The 24730-nt window shown below is 33.9% G+C and overlaps 1 protein-coding gene across 1 annotated transcript; it reads left to right on the top strand.

Moving 5' to 3' along the window:
- Nucleotides 1–1106: 1106 nt before the first annotated feature.
- On the top strand, nucleotides 1107–23890 carry LOC145676760 (inhibitor of nuclear factor kappa-B kinase subunit alpha-like). The gene is made up of 6 exons (XM_081747571.1): nucleotides 1107–1371; nucleotides 12369–12503; nucleotides 17694–17896; nucleotides 20703–20861; nucleotides 21792–21907; nucleotides 23750–23890. The coding sequence occupies exons 2-6, from the start codon at nucleotides 12383–12385 to the stop codon at nucleotides 23859–23861; spliced, it is 711 nt and encodes a 236-aa protein (XP_081603697.1). The 5' UTR covers nucleotides 1107–1371; nucleotides 12369–12382; the 3' UTR covers nucleotides 23862–23890.
- Nucleotides 23891–24730: the final 840 nt, after the last annotated feature.

Here is a 24730-nt window from a genome sequence, read left to right as displayed (position 1 = left end):
CTTCCAAACATATCCGAACCAACACTTATATTTTTAATGTGTGTGCTTATATGTTCGGTGGTTGCGCTTGTGTGTGCGCTAATAGGTGGAAACTAGCGAGCCAGCGAGGGGCTAACCAAAATTATCTTTTATTACTATGATTTGGCATGAAACCATTACTTTTAAATATAATGTTTACAAGATAATAATGTTTTAATGTTTAAATAAGAAAACTAAGCTTACAATATAACCGACTATTCTAAATGATCTTAGTTTTAATGAAAGAAATATAGTTTTCTACGTCTGCGTAAAAAAAAAAAACTGATTTTCTACATGACGTATATTAATAGTAAATTAAGCGTAATTTACGTAAAATACGTAACAAGTAAATTACCTTGCCAACCCTGATCATAATCCTCTATTAAATTTAATAGGATTTTCCAGTTATTTCGTGTAGGAGGTTTTAGAAATTGGCTATTTGTCATTAGATAATTTACTTTCCTTTATTCGTGATATATATATATAACTCCAAAACACAATTTACGTTCCATGGTGTTTTTAGAGATTCAAAAGTTACTGCATTAATAATTTTCACACTAATATTTACTTTCCAACAACAAAATGTGACAATTAGCATTGATTTCACGTTTATTCAAATGTCAATAGCCTACACACCGCTCATAGAAAATTTTATTGGCGTTGATGGAATAAATATGTGAAAACCCTCATATATACTGTCAATTTTTGAAGAAAATTCTCTTTATCCCTATTCAAAAAATTCGTCAAAAATGTTTTTCTACTATGGGTTGGCATCACTGTGCTGCACTTAAAAAAAGATAGCCACGATTGTAACTTGGCATAGTAATACAAAACACAGTTAAAATACAATGATCTTTGAAGTAAAATTTACACTGAAAAGTTTTCCAATAAGGATAAAAATAAAAGTATAGTCATTCTACGAACAAACCCTTCATTAATAAATATGATTTTTTTTAAAAAAAATTCTTACCGAATTCTGAAATTAATGATATAATAATAACAAAAATGTTAGTTCTGAAACAAAATCAAGGATACCGTTAGGAAAACTATACACTGCGTATTTGTTTACTCAGCTAATCATCGTCTTAATTTTTCCCGACTTGAAAATGTCGGGACTTTATTTTGCGGTTTGACATGGGGGTGGATAGTAGTGATTATTTGGGAAGAAAGTTGTGTTTTGACTGAGTAGTGGTTCGTTCTATCGCGTTTGGAGATGGCAATGTGAAAACAAATCTTTATCGACTGCTATCATTTTCATATACGGTTACTTGGCGTATATGAGACAAATACTGCCTAGTACACAAGGGACAAAGACTTCTTGTTTGTTTTTTTAGTCTGCTATAGGATTAAAAGGTAAACGATATGACATGTATGTATTTGATACAGTTTGTTAGCAAGCTTGCAATACGATTTATTTTCAGGAGCACTTCTCTTATATAATTAAGTTTATTTTTGTGAAGGATAGGGAAACTTTAAACAGAGAAAAAGGTATAAATATGAGGTGCAAGGCTATATCATGGTTGTGCAATCGTAAAACAGCAACTCAGCTGATAAAAGTATGAATCATAATAGGCGAATGTTACACGACTCTCCTAATGTATACTGTTGTGTATGATTATGTGTATGTTAGGGAGACTTAATGTTGTAAACTAACACAAAGGCGCAGTACGTTATTACAAATTAATACCTTAAACTGAATAGAAGCTTCCAAAAGTAAACATTCTAATACTATTCCTCAATTAAGTGGCGCATGTTAATTCATGTGTTCCGGTTATAGTTGAGGAGCCAAAATTTGTTAAAAAATAAATAAATAAATAAAAAAATATCGATGATTTACAGGAGAAGTTAGTTGATATTTTTGTTTCCATGTTCAGTTACTCAAGAAAATATCGTAGGGGACCTGTACAAACTGTGAGTGGAAGTGACTTATATGGGAAAAGGAAGTAAACTATTTGTAACGAAGATAGAAAACAACGTTGCCTGCGGGGCTCGAACCCGTCTTCACTCGTTAACACACGCTCTGCAATACTGTGTGAATTAAATGCTGGTGAGCTAATTTAATGTATGGAACCATAAAACGGCCAAATCTGAGAAGAATATCCCAACAAAAAAAAAGTAGATGAAAAAGCTGACCCACCATCGCGAAGCAATATCCGGTCTTAGACACTAAGTATTTATTAATTAATAGATACACATAATTGAGTATTTTAAGTGTAATTAGCAAGTGTGAAAGAACAGGCTAATAATCAATTGTTCAGATTAATTTTAGCGCTTTCCCAATCTTCAGATAAGCTTATGTGTAAACCCAGTGGGCGCAAACACGTAGCATAGAGTATAGAGGTTAGCGTACATACTGAATTGTCAAACGTTTCGTTCAGATTGAAAATATCGAGGTCGCTACATTGCCTACAAAATTAATATATTTTCTTGCCAAAGTTGTTTCCTGATGCCACAAAGACTCATGTTTAAACTTTCTTCACTGTTCACAATACACAATAACAGTAGGTCGGCGTGCACGTTACAGACATAAATTAGAGAAATTGTTATGACATACATTGATGCCTTCGGAATTGTATTTGGTTAGTACCTTCCATCTCATCATTTCTCATAACTATTAGTAGTTATCGTGCTGGTCGTGTAATGGTTTACTTTTGGCACACAACTCGAAAAAATTGTTGATAAATTATAATTCTTTCATTAACTTTCTTCTTATTGTCTCCTAATGATTTGTGCTGGGCAACAAGAAAGTATCTCAGTTGGCATAGATAAAATTCAAAGGGGTCATCAGAAGTAATTGTTTTTAGGATTTTCGTACAAATACGGTCTAGATATATGGCATGATGCAAAAGACAAAGACCAACCTATGCTAGGTGTCCACTAAAAAGCACGAATGCTATCTAACCGAGTCGGGGCAGAGTGAAGGTAGTGGCTCCGCGCGATAGCGCAGGAGTGCGTTCGAAAGGAGCAGGCGCATCAGCGACGGTGCGTATACGCGTCAGCGAGAGGAGTGAAATTAAAGTGAATTTTGGTAATGATACAAGTTTTCAATAGCACTTATCAAAATACTAGTAGCACTCGACTTCTAAATAAAAAATACAGCTTTTATGCTGTTTGCAGAAATACACTGTCGGTGGAAAATAGTACCCGTACCATATACAGTCGTCTTTTATATGCACTTACATATTTTATCCATCGTAAAGCACTTGTAATGATTTTACACTAGTAAACCTACACTTGTAAATCTAAAATACAGTTGTATTCCGTTGTATTTAATTCTATCGCGTGCAGAATTTTTTTTTCATACAGAGTATTGAATTTTATCCGTAAATCTTTTAAAATGTGGTGTGCTAAAAGTAAACCAGAACCATAGTTGGCTTAGGTTCCGTAGATAGAGGAAAATCCTTGATAGAAAATTCACGGTATTCCTACTCAACAGTCGTTATATTAATACGTCGGGATAAACTTCCTTAGTTGGCATTTTCTCTAAGTTAATCAAAACTTAAAATACGTTATATGTATGGTGACACAGTGGTGAGTTAATTGTATGTGTGAAAGAAAGTCAAGCGGAAAGGAAAGAAAAAATATTTAAAAAGCGAAGAAATTAATTCCAAGTCACGCAGTAAAAAGCAATGGACAAGATTGTAACACGTCAGTTATGTAATTCTTCCTACTTGCATTTTCAGTGATTTGTTTAAATTATAATTAAAACACCACTGCGACAATATTCAAATAAACACTTTCTACATTTGCACGTTAAAAATACAACAATAAAAATATAAAAACTAAAATACTCTCATTACACGCAATAAATGGTGGAACGCTCCATACAGAAACAAAATAAGAGAAACATGTTGTCTTAGCATAATCAGTGACATTTACAAGCCCAAATACACGCAGAAAACAAGTACAAATCATGCATCACCAGGCAGACACAGAAGTATGGTGATAAGGTCGGTGTTGACCGGAATAAGCGGTAACTGGGGATCAAAACATACTCATTAGAGGAGAAAGTAGCACAAATTGGTAAAGCAAAGCTAGCGCAATATGTTCACAGGCATTAATCTTGGTATACACTAAGATGATTCCAAATAAATATTTGTAATAATGCGTCAGATTAGGTCCTTGAATTGTTAGAGCAATTTATTTTCGGCCATTCGACTGTGTTATCAAGATTAAATTTCTTCTAGAATCAGTAAAACAACATAATAAAGAAAAATTACTTTTAATAACACCAATGAAAGGAGAATTACCGCTGTAATTTCCGACTGATTAAACGGTTAAGGTTATAAACGCCAAATTTCAGCTGTTAACCATTATATATACTGATCATAAGCAGAAATCACAGAAGAAAATCCCACGGCCACAGAAGAAAAGCCCTTGAGACTAAGGAAACGGATGTTTGAGAAATTAATTTTTTCGAGCTCTTCCACCGGAAATCGAACGCGGACCAGGTGCACCAAAGGTATACGTGCTAGCCACTAGATGAGCAGTCCTGAAGGATTAGAAATTACATACTAGCTTAGGCAATAGAGGGAAAAATCTCCCCAAATCTCCACGTAAAGAAAAACATGTTAAATAGTAAAATCACCACATTTCTACTTATTTAACTGTATTGAAGTGTCTAAAATTGTGAACTTCGCTTATCAAGACATGGAAGTACTTTCATGGAATGTTGTGCTTAGAAAAGGTCAACTACGGAAGTAGATCCTGACACCGTACCGTTTCCTACGCATTTTTTCGTTTTCTTTGCTTGCTCTGTATTTTTCTTCTATAAATATTTTCAGATTTGTTTGCATCCTTATGAAATACTCATATCCCCCCTCTCACATTGTGCAAAAACTTATTGTATGTTGCGAAAGTAGTATCTTTGAAATGTTGACTATTGCCAACAGTATGCTCTTTAAAAATGAGAAAACTATGCCATCATAAAGAAATTGCAAAAGTGATTTCTTTGCTTTGATGTCACTCGTAAACTTCGAAACTGCTAACAGAAATTCGCAGAAACATGATGTAATAATTGTAGTAGTTTCTTTACTGCCATCTGTGCTATCTACTGACTTTACGCTACGCATTATGGTGTTTCAGATTCCACTTTAAATTGTTCATCTGTGTCTGATGTAGCGTCGAGCTGAAAAGGGTCACCAAACAACAAATCCACATATATGGCAAAAACCATGGTTTTTATTGAAAAAAAAAAAAAAAAAAAAAAAAAAAAACTTTTTTGGTTTAAATAATTTGCTCTATGTAGTTATATCACATATGGACAGAAACAAGTTTGTTTCGCCTTGGTTTTATGCAACAACTGGGGTATGCTGGAAGGAGTTGAGTTGATTTTAGTTTAGCATCCCGTTCATCAGCAAGGCTATATGAGACGTGGAATCCGAACCACATGAGCTCCCGCCGGGAATCGAACCCGGGTCTCCCACGCCGAAGACGCGTACGCTAACCGCTTGGCCACGAGGGAGCTCGTATGCTGGAAGGAGTCACATAAGCTTAAAGCGGAATCCAAACTCGGCTTACATCCGAGAGAAATTGTCCTCCATTTGAACCAGAACTAATTGTCCACAAATACGATGAGTCTGCCGACTCACTCACGAAGGACTCCTGATAAAAATACGTTGTGCTAATCTTTACATACTTGTTAATATATGTCAAGAGTAATTTCTGAAGGACAGAAAGATAAACAGTTTCACAAGTGAAACCATTATGCAAAATTGCGTATGGACAATTTCAAACTACTGCAGAGTACAGAAGAACTAATTTGGTCCAAGTTAGTTCACTACGACTTTTATTAGTCCAAGTTAAAGACATACGACTTAATTTGCATATCAGTAAGAAAAGTGAATAAAGATACGAATTCTTCAAGTCCACTTTGGCTCTGATCCGTTTATACATAAATAGATACAAAAGATACTTCTGATTTCAATAAATGCCTCTCATGGGGTTTGTTTGACCCTTCCCCCCCTGTTCCAAAAAGTACTTCATTTCGATGTATTCCATCAATAGTAAACATTATTAAAACGAAACAATATTTAGAATTTCTTTGATTGCAATTGCATAACAATAATAACAAACTATGAAAAAATCACAAAAGAAACATTTATAAACTTATAAAAAAAAAAAAAAAAAAGTTGCTTTTGTAGTATAATCTCTTTGAGTAATGAATTTATGTCTGAATATAATACGTATAATATACGGGAGTGAAACGTGATAACCACACATGTGTGTTCATCAAGATTTTACGAACACTTACACTTTTACGAAAGTTTTTCGTTTCTTGGTTTAAACCAGTTTTTTTAAGCTGGTTTAAACCAGTTAACCCTGCTACAGAGCATACTCATGAGACGAAAAATTGTAAGTTTCATTTCATTTTTGACAGTTAAATTCTTTTAGTTCCTGGGAGTTACTTTCTTCTTATTCTTCTAATAGTGTTCAAAATTTTCATTCCTTAAGAATGTAGGGAAATATCTTAAAAACGTTCATCTCGATGAAGAAATCCCAATAAGGTATGAAATATTGACAGATAGTAATTTTTGTCATAATTTACTAAAACAATCCTAGAAAATGCTCACGGGGTGTTAAATGGACGAAGCATCGCAAGAATAGAAAAACTTGGGACACATCTAGCTATACGATGATATATGAAAGGTAATATATTCCTATTTTACGCAACATATTACAACGTCTGTGGATGGCTGGCGACTGTCATTTATCTCGGCAGCAAATTTCTGCGTCTGCACATTGCGTTACGTCGCTGGACATGGTCGTCATTTGTTGTAGCTGCTAGTTCTTACATTGAAATTCTGATATATATTTTACTGATTATTTTCTGCATTTAAATGTAACCCTTAAGTACTCGCGCGGGTTGTTCACAGACCCCCCCTTCCCCCCCAAACAGGTAACTTTTGTATTGCTGGCCACAGGCTCTGATGACAAAATATTAAAAAAAAATCTGAAAACGAGTTCAGAAAATCTAATTGCAGCAAATACTTTTAGTCTAGAGTTGTGCTACATGCATGAAGGTTTTGGATATTCTTGCATTTAGTTTGAACCCAATCTAGTTCGGTAACTACTGAGTCGTAATAGAGATTTTCAGAGCTTAGATTTCTGAAGTACTTAGAGAAAAAGAGATTTATGAGGTTCAATGCTGCGTTCACAGACACTCTCTAGTAACTTCTATCCTTACCCAATTGGATTCAGTTTTTATCTTGTATTCCTATATTTGCTTGTAATGGTCTTTTATCAATTGGGTTTCTAGTTAAAATTGCGGGTGAAAGCGTTCCTACTTTCTTAAATTCTGGCTACATGACCTGTCCACGTGAGCATCCTAGGCTCAATGACCCTAACAATGTTTGATAAACGGTATACATTATACAGATCCTTGGTATGATATTTTCGCAGTTCCCCATCCCGGTCCGTCTTGGGTCCAAATATTTGTCTTAGGATTTTATTTTCAAATACTTCCAGTCTTCATTTTTCTGTTGAAGTAAGCGACCATGTTTCGCAACCGTACAGTACGATAGGCATAATTATCGTTCTTTATATTTTAAGCTTCAAATTCTCCACGGTCACTGTTTATTTCCATGTAATTAGCTTTTTTTTTTTTTTTTTTTTTTTTTTTTTTTTTTTCATCATTTACTTCCAAACCCATATCCCTGAAGTTGTTTAATAAAACCTCTGCATTCCTTTCTGATGTCCTCATATCATCTTCTGTCAGATTGACGTATCAGCATAAAATAAACCATAGCTCATAATCTGGTGAGCCATTCAATTCTAGGCCCTGATTGCTATCATTAATTTTCATCATAGTGCACTCCAGAACAAAACTTAATATTAATTATGACAACATCTCGTTGTTTCAGCGGCATATCTGTGGGACGTAAAACTCAAAGGTTTCAGATTTTCAGATTTCGTTGTTTCAGGCCACTTTTAACGTGAGAGCTCGTATAAAAATATTTCAGTACTCACTCTTTACTTTGGGTTTCGTTAAACACACCTTGATTAATCTAGTTAGTTCTTTTGGTAAGAAACTTGATAAGACTGTTGTACGATGTTTCCTCTCTGAAATCAATAAATAATCAATGTACCTGGGTATTGTATTCCCTTTTCTTTTCGAGTATTTGGCAAATGATAAATATCTAATCAATAATTGATCGATTTCGCTTAAATCCGTATTGCTGTCAACAGTAAAAACAGTAAAAAAAATAAGTACTTTAATCAAACGAGAAAATACTCACCAAAATACCCATAAGACAATTCGATGCACAGGTTAGTTAAGTGGAATAATTAAAGTTGGAGCACAGATATATATATATATATATATTTGTCAGGATCGCCTCAAGTAAGCAATAATGTCAGTGGTAATAATGACTCAGCTATGCCAAATATGAGACAATTGGTGTCAGTGGTATTTAACTGGACGCAAGTTAGTATGGACGAAATATTAAAAATAGTGTTGAATATGAAAAACTCCTACTCCGAATATTTCTATGGTATATCTACTGTAATACTGAAACATATAATTGACATTATTCTCCATTCTTTAACGTACCTTGTAAATTGGACTTTATGTGAAGAAATATTTCCTGATTGTCTCAAAATTAATATTACTGTGCCTGTATATAAAAAAGGCGACAAAACAGACCGTAATAATTATAGACCGATCTCGCTAGTACCAATTTTTTCTAAAATTATTGAACATTGCATTAAAGCCCAACTGTCTTTATATTTTGAACAAAATAACAAAATTTCCTAATAAACAATGCAGAATTTGGATTTAGATCTGGACTTTCTCCACTATCAAAGCTGTAGTCTGTCGTCTCAGAAATAATTAATGGATTTGAATCTTGCTATTATACTTGCCGCTCTTCTTGATTTAAGAAAAGCCTTCGATTCGCCACCACATGATATTTTAGTAACCAAAATACAATCTTACGGAATAATAGGAATCGAACTCGGACTGCTAAAATCATACCTCAGCAATCGTCGTCAAATTGTTAAAATTAAAAATGTAAGATCTAATGAACTTAACGTTTTAACTGGTGTACCTCAAGGTTCGGTTCTGGGGCCTTTTCTCTTTTTTATTTATACGTATGAACGACTTGCCAAACTACTTACCGTGTAAATTCATCCTTTATGCTGACGACACTACTTTAATCACAAATGATAAAAGCTTAAAGGTCCTGCAGCGTAAAAATACGGAAGCTGTAAAGATGTCTTTTTTATGGTTTGAATCCAATGATCTAGTTTTAAATAATTCCAAAACAGAAATATTCTATTTCTATTTGAACAATCTTACACACAACTTAAATAGCTCCGAATCAGTTAAGCTAGTAGGAATATGATTGGACGCCAAATTAAATTGGATAGCACACACACAAGAACTGTGTGAAAACCTCACTAGGGTTCTGTATCTGTTGAGGAAGCTTAGAAGAAGTGTGGGACATGAGCTAATGATAAAATCATACTACGCTTCCTTTCATCCCCACTTACTGTACGGGAATGTATTCTGGGGTAACTACTAGAGCTCATTTTGTTTTCAAATGGCAAAAGCGAGCGGTTAAGTGTATTGAAGGCTTACCAGACACAGTGTCCTGTAGGGAACTGTTTAAAAAATATCGAATCATGACGGTACCATCTATATATGTTTACAATTGTTTAATGTTCGTAAAAGAGAACCCTAATTTGTTCACTGTACATGCTAATATACATGAATATAATACTAGGTCTAAGTTTAGCATTGATACTCCACATGTTAGATTATGTAAGACACAACAAAGTTACAAATATAATGGTATAAAACTATTTAATTTGCTCCCTCATAAAATGAATTTAACAGATTTCAGAAGATATATTAAAAATATGCTTATAGACTACTGTCTATATAGTTTAAAAGAGTTCGAGGAGTGCATGATGATCAACTCCTAGCATAAGGTAGTGTAATATTAATGTTTATATTGTTTTACTGAATATTATTATATTCATTTTTATTGTCCTTATCACTATTATTATATTTATTTCTTGTATATAATCATCTATTATTATATGTATTAATGTTATTCCTGACCAAATCTATTACAACATGTAGTTGTTCAACGATTAATAAAGTATTCTATTCTATTTCAAGTTAATAAGAAGTAAGATGGAAAACAGTACGGATCTAAGAAATTGAGTTCAAGTGATTGAATGAGATGTTCACACCAGCTTTTCATATCAATTTGTGATATTTGCAAGTGTACTAGACGCAATTATTTAAGTTATAAGCTTGGTACTTTCATTAAACTTACAAGAAAATTTGAGTGCAAATATGGTGGAAAACCTATAAAGGTTTAAGAACTAACTACCAGTGATTCGGTGATATATCAGTACTAATTTTTATATCAACTGAAGTATTAACAAGGTAATGTTGTACAGATATATAATTTACAGACATTTTTGCCTGACAAGGAAATATAATGACAGTAATTCAAGATCCATTAACACTATATCTACAATGGGGAAACTAATCAGAATATACAGTTCTACAAAGTGTGTGATTTCGTAAGAAATGCATACTTAAGATGATAAGTTGGGGAGGTTGATATGTATGCGTCGAATTGTTATATGGGTGATTTGGTAAGTTTTTAAGGAGATGGTTTAACAGACTTCTTTATACATATATTTACTCTATCAGTTATCCGTTCGGAAAACACAAAATCTCAAGATCTTCTTTCTGGATCATTGTTTATTTTGCCCAAAATGTAAAGGGTCAAAAGTTCGTTCATGGAGGTGATCCATCCAGTTGATTCCAAGATATGGACAATCAAAAATATTTTTCCTATATTTTCCTCTGGAGTAATTATGGATATCGTCCTTGCGTGATACATTACCTGCTAGCTGGTTATTTAATGCTCAGGATAAAGAATACTAATCAGCCCGTGGAATACAACGTTCAAATGAACTAAATAAAGGGCGAATCTAAAGACTTAAATATTTTCTGTTTTGAAATATTCACTCATCTTAGAATAAAAGTCATCTAAGTTAAGGAAAAAATGCAATATTTAAGACTAGGCAGTATTTGATAAATTTTGGTTTATTAAGGAGTTCTGTCTACGCAAGACCAAATCAAATTCCTTCACGTGCTGTACATTGTGACCTGCTACTTGTTTGTTTGGTTAATTCATATGCATCATATCACGTCATTAAGTACACAAAAGGTATTGTAGTCATTGAGTAAAAATATTTTATGGCCTATCAGAATAAAAAATATCTACATGGTTGTGGAGAAGGGTATACATGACATATATATACACTCACACTGAAGGTATTAGATAGATGCATTGCTTTCAACCCAGGAAAGGTTTGTTATCCTAATATAAAGAAGAAAATCAGAAATAAAAATCGTCAGACAATCGTTTGGTACTGCCTATGGGTTTAAATGTTTTGACAATGAGAAAAGTAGTCAGGTCAGTGTCAAAGTAAAATTTAGGTTAAACTAGCAGCGTTCACCCCGCTTCGCTGCGGTCACCCCGGAACGCAATAAACTTTGTTACTTAGATAATTTTTACTTTTTCGCTTTCAAGTGATATGATAAAAACCATAGAAGATTGCAGTAAATCTTAACATTATATCGCCTGTCATTTATGTTAACCCGCCCCGCTTCGCTGCGGTCATCCCGGTGCTGGCATATTGTAAAAGTGTCTGTAAAAATAAGCAAATCAATTAAAAAATTTTAAACAGAAGATTCAAGCTATTTTCCGCTGTATATCGCCTGTCATTTATGTTAACCCGCCGAGTGACACGGTCATGCGGGTTGCATATAAATACGTTTATTTTTACCTATGATGAACTAATAACAAAGGATTTGTACGTTATGGACACCTGAATGGTCAATTATCTCAAGACACTGGTAATTAAAAATTAAAGTGATATGATAAAAACCATCTAGGGTCCAAATCCTAATAACCCCCCAAAAATAAAAGAAATTGGTTCAGCCGTATTAGCGTGATGAGCGGACAAAAAATTGTACGTTCTCTTTATATATATAGATTTGATTTGCTTTTCAGTTTAGCGTTCCTTTCAGCAGCGAGACTATAGTAGACGTGGACCTACAGATTAACGTGGAATCCGAGCAACATAAACTCCTACCGGGAATCGAACCCGGATCTCCCACCCTAAAGGCGTGTACGCTAACCGCTTAGCCACGAGGGAGCTCTGAATAAAATTTAAGAGAGACAGGAGAAAGTACTAGAAAATGTCATACATACCCAGAATATATGTTCTTATATAATAGAAAGAAATGACCTTTTCATGTTTCACATGTAGGTTGTTTTTTTAAAATATATAATTATATGTTTTCTTTAATGTTGCAGGGTAGCGTTTCAGAATGTCTGCAATGGCTGACGAACCTACGGAAGTGGAGAATTGGATCCGAGAGCGAGTTTTGGGAAGTGGAGGTTTTGGAATAGTTACCTTATGGAGACACAAAACTAGAGACGAAATGATAGGTAGCTCTCTATTTTCTTCGTCTGTTAGTTTTCTTGTATATATCTTATTACGAATATAAAACATTAATCGTATTTAACATTACATGGCGTTATATATTGTCTATACTTTAGATTTACTCCAAGGATATGTGCAATTCTTATTCTTATGTCGCTGTTAATTTAAGAAATGCAAGTGAAATTAAAATTTTAGTTTTACGTCCTACGATTATGAACCGAGGCTAAGGAAAACGGTGATAATAATAATGAATGAAATGGTGGAATAAAGAAAGTGGGAAGAAACGGAAGAACATCGTGAGAATTTACATACACACACGATGTTTGTTCGCCACAAAACAATTTGGCACGAGCGGGGATCGAACTACGGTCTGCATACAAGAATTGAGTGCTCTTCCTACCACTCAGCTACCGCTTCCCTGCCCATTAATTTGGTTTTCTTATTCATGTCATTGTTGCTTCCGTGAATTCGAATTCCGTGAAGTAGCCGGAGTTGGTGGTGGGGGTGACGTGTACCATGCAGGGTCTAATCAAGGCAAAATTTTCATCTGGACAAAATGACATTTTGGCGTCCCCCTAGTCCTAACCTTTATTTTACATTTTATTACAGTGATTTTGATATTTTAAACACATTTTTCAAAAAGAAAAATTAATAGTCAAATACATAATATAGGCATATTTGGTACTTAGTGGTATCAAATACATTGTGTTATTATTATTATTATTATTATTATTATTATTATTATTATTATTATTATTATTATTATTAGTTGTGTACCGATATGTGTAAATATCGAACAGTATTTATTGAATACTACTAATGGTGACATGATTACTGCTATATTGTAAATTGTTTTGTTATATCAATAACATCAAGAGTCATTCTACCATATATTCGACTATGTAACAATCTATTCTAATAATGTAAAATACTTATAAATACATTTCACATATGTTGAACGTGTTTTACGCACAGCAATATAAACAACTCTTTTTATGTAGGTTCGAGTAGTTGAAGTCCACAGCATTCATAAAACGTATCTCATGAATTTGTTCAATTATTGAACACTCTTACAAGACTAAAGCTTATTAACATGTTTTATCAAGTAGGTCTATTAGAAGTCCTCTAACTTTCATAAGTTTAATCGGAAGTAAACCATATCAAAGTCAATTTAGAGAACTTTATGAGAAAGCATCCATATCTTTTTCTTTCATAAAAAACAATACCTTAAAATCTAGAATAATTTACACAAATGTTTTCCTAATTTTTTCAACCTTTGGCCTCAGGCGCGATTAATAGCATAACAAAACTTAAGCAAAACTAAATAAAAAGTAAATTCCAATATTACTGAAAATTAGCAACAAATTAATGTTAAATACATCTGTTTTACATTTACAACATAACTTTCCGAGCTTTTTTTTTTTTTTTTTCTGTCTGCAAAATCTCTGACAATGACATCTATGTCAATGTCTTGAAGAATGTCGAACTTAATCGACATCATGTCCCCCCCTCCGCTACCACTTTAAAAGATAAAAAAAAACAATCCAATAACATTCATTTCAGGGGAAAATTCACAAAGAGCATGGCCCGCTATAAACAATACCAACTTCCCCTCCACTCTTTTTTTCTACATGCCATGTCTCCATTTGTCGATACAGCCCCCTAATACTATGAATTCTCTCTTCTTCCATAGTGGAATGGAAAAAGATGATGTAATTGACGCTACTTTACAAAAATATAAACCAAAAAGTCAGTAGAAAACATGTTATAAAAGTTACTTTTTGATGCTTGTTTCAGCGCCCCCTGACTGTGGCGCCCCGGGCAGTTACCCGGGTTACCCGGTCCTTGTTCCACCCCTGGTACTATTGAGGACTGATCCTGAATGATGCTCTCTGATTTGAACGCAGCGTCCAAGGAATACGCTTTATCTTCGTCTTTATCCCTCTATTCAGACCGGAAGTAGGGGAAATTTATTTAATTTCAATGCTAATTGCCATAAGAAAATACAGTAATAGCAAAAAACAGGTTTTTGATAATGCATTCAGTACCGCAAGAATAGGTTCAATCTCCGATATGACTTCTCTATTGCAACGGGAAATGATAGAAATGTACTATTACTTTTACTTCCCATTATCATGTTGACCCCATAGAGCGAAGCCGGAAATGAGAGGCTAACGATTTTTATATAAATTTAGTATCCAAAGAATACATTTCATCTCAACTTATTCTACTGAAACCGGTTGTAAGAAGTAGTAGAATTTTTTGGATTTGAAATTGATTCCTATTCAGTAATAATTGTGAGAGAGAGCGAGGAACTGTCTTCGATACGAATTCAGCGTCAGATGAACAGATTCTATCTCTCACATTATTCCTCTATTAGATGGAATTTGTAGATCTAGTACTTCCAGTTTCAAGGTTGAATAATTCTCATAGTTTGGAAGTGTACCATAGTTTCACAAATGTGAAAAGCGAAACTTACTTTTTTCAAGTGTCGTAATGTTTTATACTAGGTCGTACTTGCACTCTTCTCTTGATATATTGTATATAATACAATAACCTACAATTCTATACCAAAAGCTTTCTGGTGTTTGAATATTTAATGTACTTTTCTTTGGTATTGAATACCCTCTTTATTCCTGATACAAATATATGAGTTCAAATTTCATGTCAAACTGTTCGTCCATAAGTCATATTAGCCTACTCTGGCAATCTTACAAACATACACACTTATGTACAACATTATATGATGCTTGATGCGATTATTGTGGTATTCAAATTGCGTTTAATTCATTGCAATTAGTTAATTTGTTAGTGTTTCACTGTTGCCGTTTAATTTAAATGATTATATTTTAATATTTTACTGCCGATATGTTTTCTTATTTCCCACTTGACTGCCTTCCAGTGCAGGAACTATTAACTAAATATTCTCTGTAAATAAAATCAGATGAATCGTAGATTTAAAACTTGCTTGATTTCCTTTTACAGTAAAACCTTTTAACTTAGCCACCCGCCTAACTCGGCCTTGCTTTTATGAAACCAGGAAACTTCGTAAGACCTATCTTTCTTATTACTCTATAAATTGACCTGCATATCTTGTACCTGGGTCGCATTATAACAAGTTGATTCCTATATTTCAAATATTAAAATGCCCCAATATATATATATATCTTTATTTTTGTTATTACTACTTTCATATTTGGTATTTGCGAGGCAGATATTCTGAAGCTAGAAATCATCAATTCCCATGAAATGCTATACAGTTGTCCTTCAAAGTCAATGACCAGAATACTACCTTGATGAAAGACTGGAGGAGAAAGTCAAATTTTAGAATTCGGCACAGGAACACAAAATGTTGTTTTATTATTCTACAGTATAACCTCGTTAACACGAACTCGCTTAAGCCGAACACTCGGTTAGGACGAACAAAATTTCAGTCCCGGCATCGCTGTACGTTATCTTATAGGAAGTTTTATCGGTTAACACGAATTTCGGTTAGCACGAATTACGAACTAATTTTTAGTCCCTTGAGTCAGAAAGGTTTTCATTTAACACGAACTTTCGAACTTTTTTCTTTTTTTAGATCATTTTTCTTATTTCAGATTTCACTCCTGATCAGTTTTTGTCATACAGTATTTATACAGACGAAAATTGCCTTGTAAATAAGAGAAAAACTAGAAACAGGTATCTTTCCTCTCTTATGAGGTGTTGATGCTGTCCTCCGTCAAGCGCTGAACATGCAGGAGCTTGGCAGACGAGCTGCTGGCGACAGCTCGAGACAAAACTTCTCTCCCCTGTAACTCCAAACTGGTGATAGCAGTCATAAATACCTTTCCGTTACTAGCGTTACCCAACCTGCTAGCGGAGTTATCAATTTTATAACTTGACCTGGATTTTCTGCGTGGATTTATATATATATATATATATATATATATATATATATATATATATATATATCTTCGAAGATAGGATAATGAAGTTACTGTAGTGTTTTCACTTTTCAGAGGACGGTACCGAGACGAAACTAGTCTCGATCTCGATCTTAACTCGAATTTGAGACCGAGCCGTGCTTTTCCAAATCGAGACGAGACCGAAACTCTCAGCCTCGTCTCGATACAATTCTGTGGATGGTATCAAGACGGAGAAGAGTCTTGGTTTCGTCTCGATACCATCTCTAGTGTTTTCTAGTGTTTTCTATGACATGCATACTATACTTTAGATGTATATATATAATATTTTATATATATATATATATATATAGTCTGTATACTGTAGTGCGTATGTATGGAGAAAATGTATTCGAATAATGAAATTTGGGTCCCCGGTTAACACGAATTTTTTTAACACGAACTCCTGATTTTTCAGTCCCTTGGAATTCGTGTTAAGGAGGGTTTACTGTATTATTATTTTCCTTGTGTTTTGGACAAGTGTATGATAAACATATCGGCGTCTTTTTCTTTCAATAAAAAACTTATCTTTTGTGAACAATTCACAAGGTACAGACAACTACCGTATGTAATGGAAGCTCACAGTTTGTTAAAAGATAATAAAACTTTTAAAGTGTGAACTTCTTTGCACTTTGGTTCTTTATGTTTTGCTTCAGAAGCATTGCAGTGGACCGACTATAAGAAAAAGACGAGTACCATAAATATTAGAACGTATATGTGCGACAGAAACATTAAACGAAATTAGCAACCCCATATAAATGTGTTACTAACAGCTGATTTGTTATTACTGTTATTTTAAATGTCTACAGAAAAAGGTATGCTTTACACAGTTCTTTTCTTTAATATTCTTCACTTGCTTTTTGTGCTAGGGGATCCCTTATGTTTCTGTGTTTTCAATCTCAGTAATTGAACGTAGATGCTGTATATACTATATACTGTTTATTAAGTATGCTCTAATTTTCGTAATATATAATACAGTTAGTTAAAATTAGGGATTGGACAATTGATCATTAGAACTTCATATGAAACAATGTTTTTTAAAAGTTACGGTTTTAAAATATGTCAGTTACCACTCACCTTTAGTAAATACTCTACTAACCTAAGTTGACCAGATTTCTGTGGAATCAGCAGTGTTCAACAAAGACAAATTTCATTGTATGTCCAAAATATCTTAAGTATCGTCAGAAGAGTAAAGTTTTTTTTTTTTTTTTTTAATGTCAGAATTATTCATATTTTTATTTCTCTCTTTAGCGCTAAAGAAATGCAGATGGGGAACAGACAATATGATGACACGGAAGCATAAGGAACGATGGGAAAAAGAAGTCGAAATAATGCAGCGGTTGTCTCATAGAAATGTTGTCAAAGCGCTTCCAGTACCTAAAGACCTAGAAATCCTTCGAGTCGAACTTCCGTTGCTATGTATGGAGTACTGCTCAAAGGGAGATTTACGACAGGTGAGTTTGTATTAATAGGTCGTTCTCTGTCCCTTTTCTTTAGAACATTCACACTTCTGGACAGTTGCTACGGAACATCTCAACTTTTGGGACCATTATCCGCGAATCAAATCGCTAACATATGAATACAAATATTATTTTTATGGTAATATATCGAATATGCATTTTAATGCACAAATTTATATAAAAGAGAACGTATATTATTACCTTGTGGTGCGTGTTGGGATATTGTTTTTCTATGATATTTCGCAGTCTCACTATTCATGTGATGCAAATCCCCGAGTTACTTCTTGAATCTCTTTAATTGTTTTCTTTCTTTGTTACGTTCGGTAAAAATGGTAACTGCAGCATTTTAGACTGAAATGTAGTAGCTTTGTATGTCTTTTTCCTCTTCTTAGAATTGATAATTTTACGCTGAACAGTTTATGATGGATGAGGTGACCTCCATTTAGGGTTGCCGGATTTTTCAGAGGGAAAAGAACTATGATTTTCGGGTGGACAGAAAAGGAAGGTATATGAAATTCAGAATTTATAAAGTGGGAACTGCTTCATTAAAAATAATTACATCACATAAAAAAAGTTTATTACAATTCCCGGTGGGAGATCATTTCATTCGGATCCAATATTGAGCTGTAGGTCCTCATCTCATATAGCCTCGGCGCTGAAAGGACGCTAAACTCAAAACAAACTAACCAAGTACATTACACAAATAGTTGTTGCTTTTACAGTCCCACATTCTTTTCTATATGTTCAAAAGATCAATATCGAAATTCATAACCGCTTGGAGTTCTGCCTTTGTTTGTTCACATTCTCTTCTGTTTCTGATATCAGTATATTACGATTGGTCGAAACAGCGATGTGATCTAGGTGTGGTGTTGACCGACGAGGATTAGATGCTGAAACAAAATTATTCCTAGACACAAAGTTGGAGTGCCTGTTAGATAGGAGATAAAAACGCAAATGTTGTATTTTCTCTTTGAATACTAGGATACATCGTTGGGTTGCGTTGTTAACAGTATGTAAGAAATCAGTTCCTCTGATTTAAAAAAAAAAAAAAAATCGCACTAACATGTGAAAGCATTTTCAAAAGTCCAGGACTGTCATTGCTTTTATTTTTTAAGAAAACGGGAGAAGTCGTCCTGCTGGGAAAATAAAAACGTATAACGTAAATCGTACTAGAAAAATATAAGATGTGGCAACCCTAGTGAGATTGTTTACACCAACAGTTGTTAAATTCTAGCTAATCCTTATATGTACCTTTTTTTTTTTAATTTTGTGAGCAGACTGGTAGCGTAGTGGTTAACGCATCGACATGGTACATCGAAGATCCCGGGTTCGAGACCCTGTCCAGTCATGCACTTTTTTTTTTTTTTTTTAACTCTTTGTGTATTATTGAATTCGCACCTACAGAGGATTTGGCATTTAAAGATTAGTTTAACTCGGTTATTTCCCCCCTTCATTAATTTAATTGAAGTTGTTTAGCCGTTATATGTGCATAGTTCAGTCCTGAAAAAATCTCTTCAGTAGACTGCCTTTTCTACAGAACTGAAGAATTAAGGCCTTTATTTAATATGCTAAATTTAAGACCTATATAAAATGTCATTAAGTTTTTCAGGAATGGTTTTGTTGCTTAATTGCCAGTGAAGGTGGTGGTTCGTTTAAAGTATTTTCACAATTTACCGCCTTGGAATCCTTGTGAGTATGGTTAATTGACAGATGCTGGTTTGGTTCGGAAAGTAGTTGTTCGAAAAGTTGAATTGAGTTGAATTTGAGTTTAACGTCCCATTCAGCAGCGAGGCTATATGAGACGTGGACCTACTGAGTAACGTGGAATCCGAACCACATGAGCTCCCGCCTGGTCTCCCATGCCAAAGGTTGTTGGAAAAGTGTATTGTAATGTTACCATCCTCGGGATCAGACAGTATTTTCTATTTTGTTGTCCTTGTATGGCTCATTAGAAGTACAAGTTGAGTAACCCAGTATATTTTTAAACTTCGCTCTGATAGTCTATGATATTTGCACGAAGATTCTCCGACTGATGAAGGTGGTGGTGTCCATTGAAACCGCCGTGCCACAAAACAATGACAGCGACACAGTAAGATAATTACTCTATATTTTATGTTAGAGTGATATACTGCTGGAGAGGCAGGAAATCAAACCATAGTCTCTTGCTTGTCGGTCTGATGTTGTGCTACTCTGCTGACAGCGACACTGTCATTTTTTTTTTTTCGCTTATTGTTGACCTTAACTTAAATTTTCTTCCCAAAATGTACATCCGAAGGTCATACTTACATAAAAGAAAGCTAACCAATGGATCTATGCTGTATCAATCGAATCCAATGAAAACTTATTTATTCAGCTATTAGTCTATCCAAAAGTCTCTTTCCCGTTGATCTACCTACTAAAACTATACATCCCGCACACATTTCTTGTGCAGGCGACATCCCCTGCCCGCCATAGATTCATTAATTACCATTAATATTTCCTTTGGCGTACATATTGTAGAATTTCGCGCTTATACCATGCACCTATTTGTTCGCTTATATTTATACCAAATATTTTCCTCAAAGCATTATTTTTGGCAACCCTCAGCCTTTGTTCGTCCCCTTAGTTAAAACCACATCCTTAGTTAACTTTCACAATCCATAGTATGCAGCGTGCAAAATTGTTCTTTTATCATAGATTTTCAGTTTTAACCTCTATAACAGTCGCGATGATATCGTAATATTTAACTAGATATTAAATTACTAACAGTAAGTTAAAAGCAATATTTAAACTTATATAAAAATCCTTTTTTCATTTGCAGATTTTAAATCGACCCGAAAACTGTTGTGGATTGAAAGAGAACGAAGTGCGAAGGTTAGTGAAAGATGTTGCAGATGCAGTAGAATATTTGCACGCCATGAAGATAACACATCGAGATCTCAAACCGGAAAACATCGTATTACAAGATGTGGATGGCAAAGTAAGTAAAAATAATTGGGTATTGAGCGTATAGGACACATTATAATAACAACTAAAACTGAACTGAGCAATATTCCTTTTATGTATTTTTTGAGCTTATATTTCAACTGCTTCCCGCGAGCACTTTTTGTCATGATTTAAATCTTCGTTCTATCAGTGCTTCATATAGTTTTTGTAAATACAGTGAGATGTGTGTGTATATATAACTTATATATTTCAGAATAGTATAATTTGATCAGTGTACTAAAACGTAACCAAACCTATTCCTTGTACTTTTTAGGAAATTTATCCTGTAATATTTTACGTTGTATATGTCTTCCAACTGATGTATTTTCAAATTCTTATATGTACAATGTTGCCAAATTAAATACTTCGTACATTCATATGCACACAGAGATTATGGTGGTTCAGTAATGAAGCACATCTTTGGTAGAAAGGTTGGCAACTTCGAACTCAGGTAATATGGATTTGTAGTGAACGACATCGCGTCCTTGCGTTTGCTCTCCTCCTGTTTCCTATTAAATTTCTTTCAATGGTTCACTTGCATTCCTCGTTCATTTCCTTTTATCAACAGAGCGTCGTTAAATTAAAGCTTTCGTTTGTTATGCGCACATTGATCATACAAAATTTGAATTTTTAACTTGAACAAGTTCTGAGCTTATACACATACTGTATGCTGCATCATTAAGAATTTCATAACTGTTAAAACTATATTTATGTATACTTAATATTAAGTACTGCGTCAAGTGTGAAATTTAGTACTTTAATAACTAACGGTAGCATGAAGTGTTTCCAGAGCACAAAGTTTTAATGCGGCCAAAGTTTCGAGCGTTGTTTTGTCTTTTGCTACCATTATTTATCTAATCTCTGTCTTTCAAGTTAAAATAAATAAATAAATAAATATTTCTTATTCAGTCTCTTTCACTTTCAGATTGTACATAAATTAATTGACCTTGGATATGCCAAAGAGTTAGACCAGTCCAGTGTGTGTACATCTTTTGTAGGAACTTTACAATACCTCGCACCTGAGCTATTCATGAGCAAGAAGTAAGTGTTCTAATAAGCATCTGTATTTAATCTTCGTGCATTGCATAAAATATTAATAATTGAAAGAATGCTTTCTAACCATGTTTGTCTGGCAACGTATCCAAACTTATGCTTGGAAGTATGGTACCGTAGTTGCAATACTTGCTATCTGGCAATCAGTCTTTATAACATTGGATAATGTCTAGGGTCCTACAGAACTGGGAAAATCAAAATTCGCAGTGGCGTTGTTTAAAGATTGGAAATAACGTTAAAGAAAAAGTTAGGCGATTTGTTTAGGAATAAGAATACTTTTAAGTTACAAGACGTTAAAACATACTGTGTACATGGACAAAATTAATGATTTTCCATAACATTCAAACACTTGACAGCTAATTTAGGTGTAAAAAAATAAAATACAAAATATCTAAGATAAAAACGTCTTATTCATCTAAAATTACGATCACAGCCTAAGTTAGATATGCAGATAGCAAAATGCGCAGATGCTAGCTCATGTTTCAAATATTTATAAGTTAGAGATTTACTTTAAAAAATCGTAAGATTCAATAAAAAAATAGTTAATTAAATAAAATGAAAAAGAAACTAAATGTATAAAAAGTATTCATTTATAAAAATCACAAGTTGAAATAAAATATTGTTATTCTTATAAAACTAGCCATATACAAATGTCCACTTCAGCCAATGTTACACGGTTAGTATACGTCTTTTATATAGCAATTGCCGAAATTTTCAATGAGAACTCCCATCTTCCTCAGCGGGTCTTTCTTAAAACTTCATCAGCAAATTTATCACATCACATAGGGTCCATTGTTGAGGTAGAGAAATATGAAAGCAAAAGCGTTTCTTTTAGTAACAAAAAAATATGTACAAATACTAACTCAGTATTATCAGCAACAAAAGCCGCAGTCTTTTAATTTTTTCCTTTCTTTTTTAAAAACCAAAATCCTTCAAAGAATCACTACAGTATTATAAAGTTTTTCTTGACATTCCCATCTTCCTCTTGTGAATAACATGACGCATTCAGCAGTTTCCTACTGCTTATTGGCTTGCATAAGTATCCATAAATTAATACTTCATTCATCCATTTTTCTCACAAAACAATCTTCCGGCATACTTTCAATAGTTGTTTTACAAAAAGCACTAATTGGAATTCGTATACAGCAATTTCTTTGTACTGCTGTCTGATTCTGTAATATAAAGTGTTTTTTGTTAACTAGGTCGTTTCGTGATAGGTTTTTTGTCTTTGCTGACGAATTTTGTTTTTTCTAGAAAGCAAGTTTGCAAAAACAGTCCTCAATGTTTGCTACAATCTTTCTCAGGCATTTAAAATGATGATAATAGAGAAATTTACAAAGAAAACTTATGAACAGTAACAATGAAAATTTCAACTTTGTGTCAGCTCGAAGCACATGCAGTACCTTCCACAAGAATTCTTTGGACATTTGGGTGGTTATTTATCTCAGACGATGATAATTTGACTGCCAAAGAAGTGTGTTATCAAATTAAAAACTATGAACATCTATTGAGCTATCTTCATGTTATGCTGTGATATGCTATTGAAACACAATAGTAATAAAATATCACTGTTTAGGACACATTAGTAAAATACGATATTTTTTGTGAAGTTAACAGTATTACCAAGTGCGTGAAGACTTCGTTAAGAATTTAAGCACTTTGCCACATAAGTCAACCACTTATAGGTGCCTACACGTCTAATAAAATGTCGTGCTTCAATGGTTAAATGTATTCTTAACAATAAAAATATTGTATATAGTTTTATATGTTAAAATGTGTGGCAGCTAGTGTTAAATATGATAAGTAATTTTAATAATAACTGTATTCTAGGTACAGCTCTTCAGTGGATTATTGGAGCCTTGGTCTTGTTACACATGAATGTATTACTGGAGTAAGACCGTTCTTACCAAATATGCCACCTGTAGCTTGGTATGTATATTAGCAATAACCAGAATATATTCATAAAATTGAAGTTAATCGTAGAATAAATAAATAAATAAAAATTAGACCTTGTAAATTTTTAAAGATTCTTTGTTTTTATATACATTAGTAGCTAGCAATTAAGAGACACCATTGGAAAGTGACAAATGAATGAAGACAGAAAACGATGCCGAACTGCGGAATCGGACATGTGTGAGAGAGACCCAGAAAACACACTGAAATTCAAATTACACAGATACACAACAAATAGAGACTTTAAGGTACCTACAGATATTGGACAAAACAATGGAAACTCCTCTTTAAGTTGGAATCATATTAACACGGTATTGATCCACCTTAAGCACACAATACAGTTTGAATTCATGGGGGAATAGACCGATACAGGTCCTGCATACTGGTGAAGATGCAGGAGGTGATAATCGCCACCAACTTCTTCTTCTTTTTTAAAACATAAAATGTTGATGATATTCAAATGAGAAGACTGGCGGACCAGGGATGATGTTATACCTCATCAGCATGCTCGTGAAACCACTCTTGGACAGGGGCATTATCATCCTGGAAATAAAGTTTGCACTGTTGGGTGAACATGATTACACAAGGGTTCTCTGTTCTGCCTCTATGAGCTAATTGTGAATGTGACAATTGGGCTGGCGAATATCATGATAAGCACCCCAAATCATAATAGAGCCGCAACTGTGTTTGACAACAGGTGAAGACAGTTCATATCATATACTTCAGAGTCAATTTACCAGAGAAACACGCGTACAGTAGTGGGAAAGAGGATAAAAGGTGACTCGTCAAACCAAAAAAAAAAAAAAAAAAAGTTTGCCAGTTCTCGAGCATCCAGTTTTTATGTTTTTGTGCATTCAT

This window comes from Thermobia domestica, unplaced genomic scaffold, assembly GCF_964235325.1.
Source record: "Thermobia domestica unplaced genomic scaffold, izTheDome1.hap1.1 HAP1_SCAFFOLD_342, whole genome shotgun sequence".
In the NCBI taxonomy this organism is placed as follows: domain Eukaryota; kingdom Metazoa; phylum Arthropoda; class Insecta; order Zygentoma; family Lepismatidae; genus Thermobia; species Thermobia domestica.
This window is presented reverse-complemented; position numbering and strand designations above follow the sequence as displayed.

Coding starts and splice junctions, on each gene's coding strand:
- LOC145676760 (XM_081747571.1), top strand. CDS start 12,383: ATGTCTGCAATGGCTGACGAACCTACGGAAGTGGAGAATTGGATCCGA. Junction 12,504..17,693: donor AACTAGAGACGAAATGATAG/GTAGCTCTCTAT, acceptor TTCTCTCTTTAG/CGCTAAAGAAATGCAGATGG. Junction 21,908..23,749: donor GAGCTATTCATGAGCAAGAA/GTAAGTGTTCTA, acceptor ACTGTATTCTAG/GTACAGCTCTTCAGTGGATT.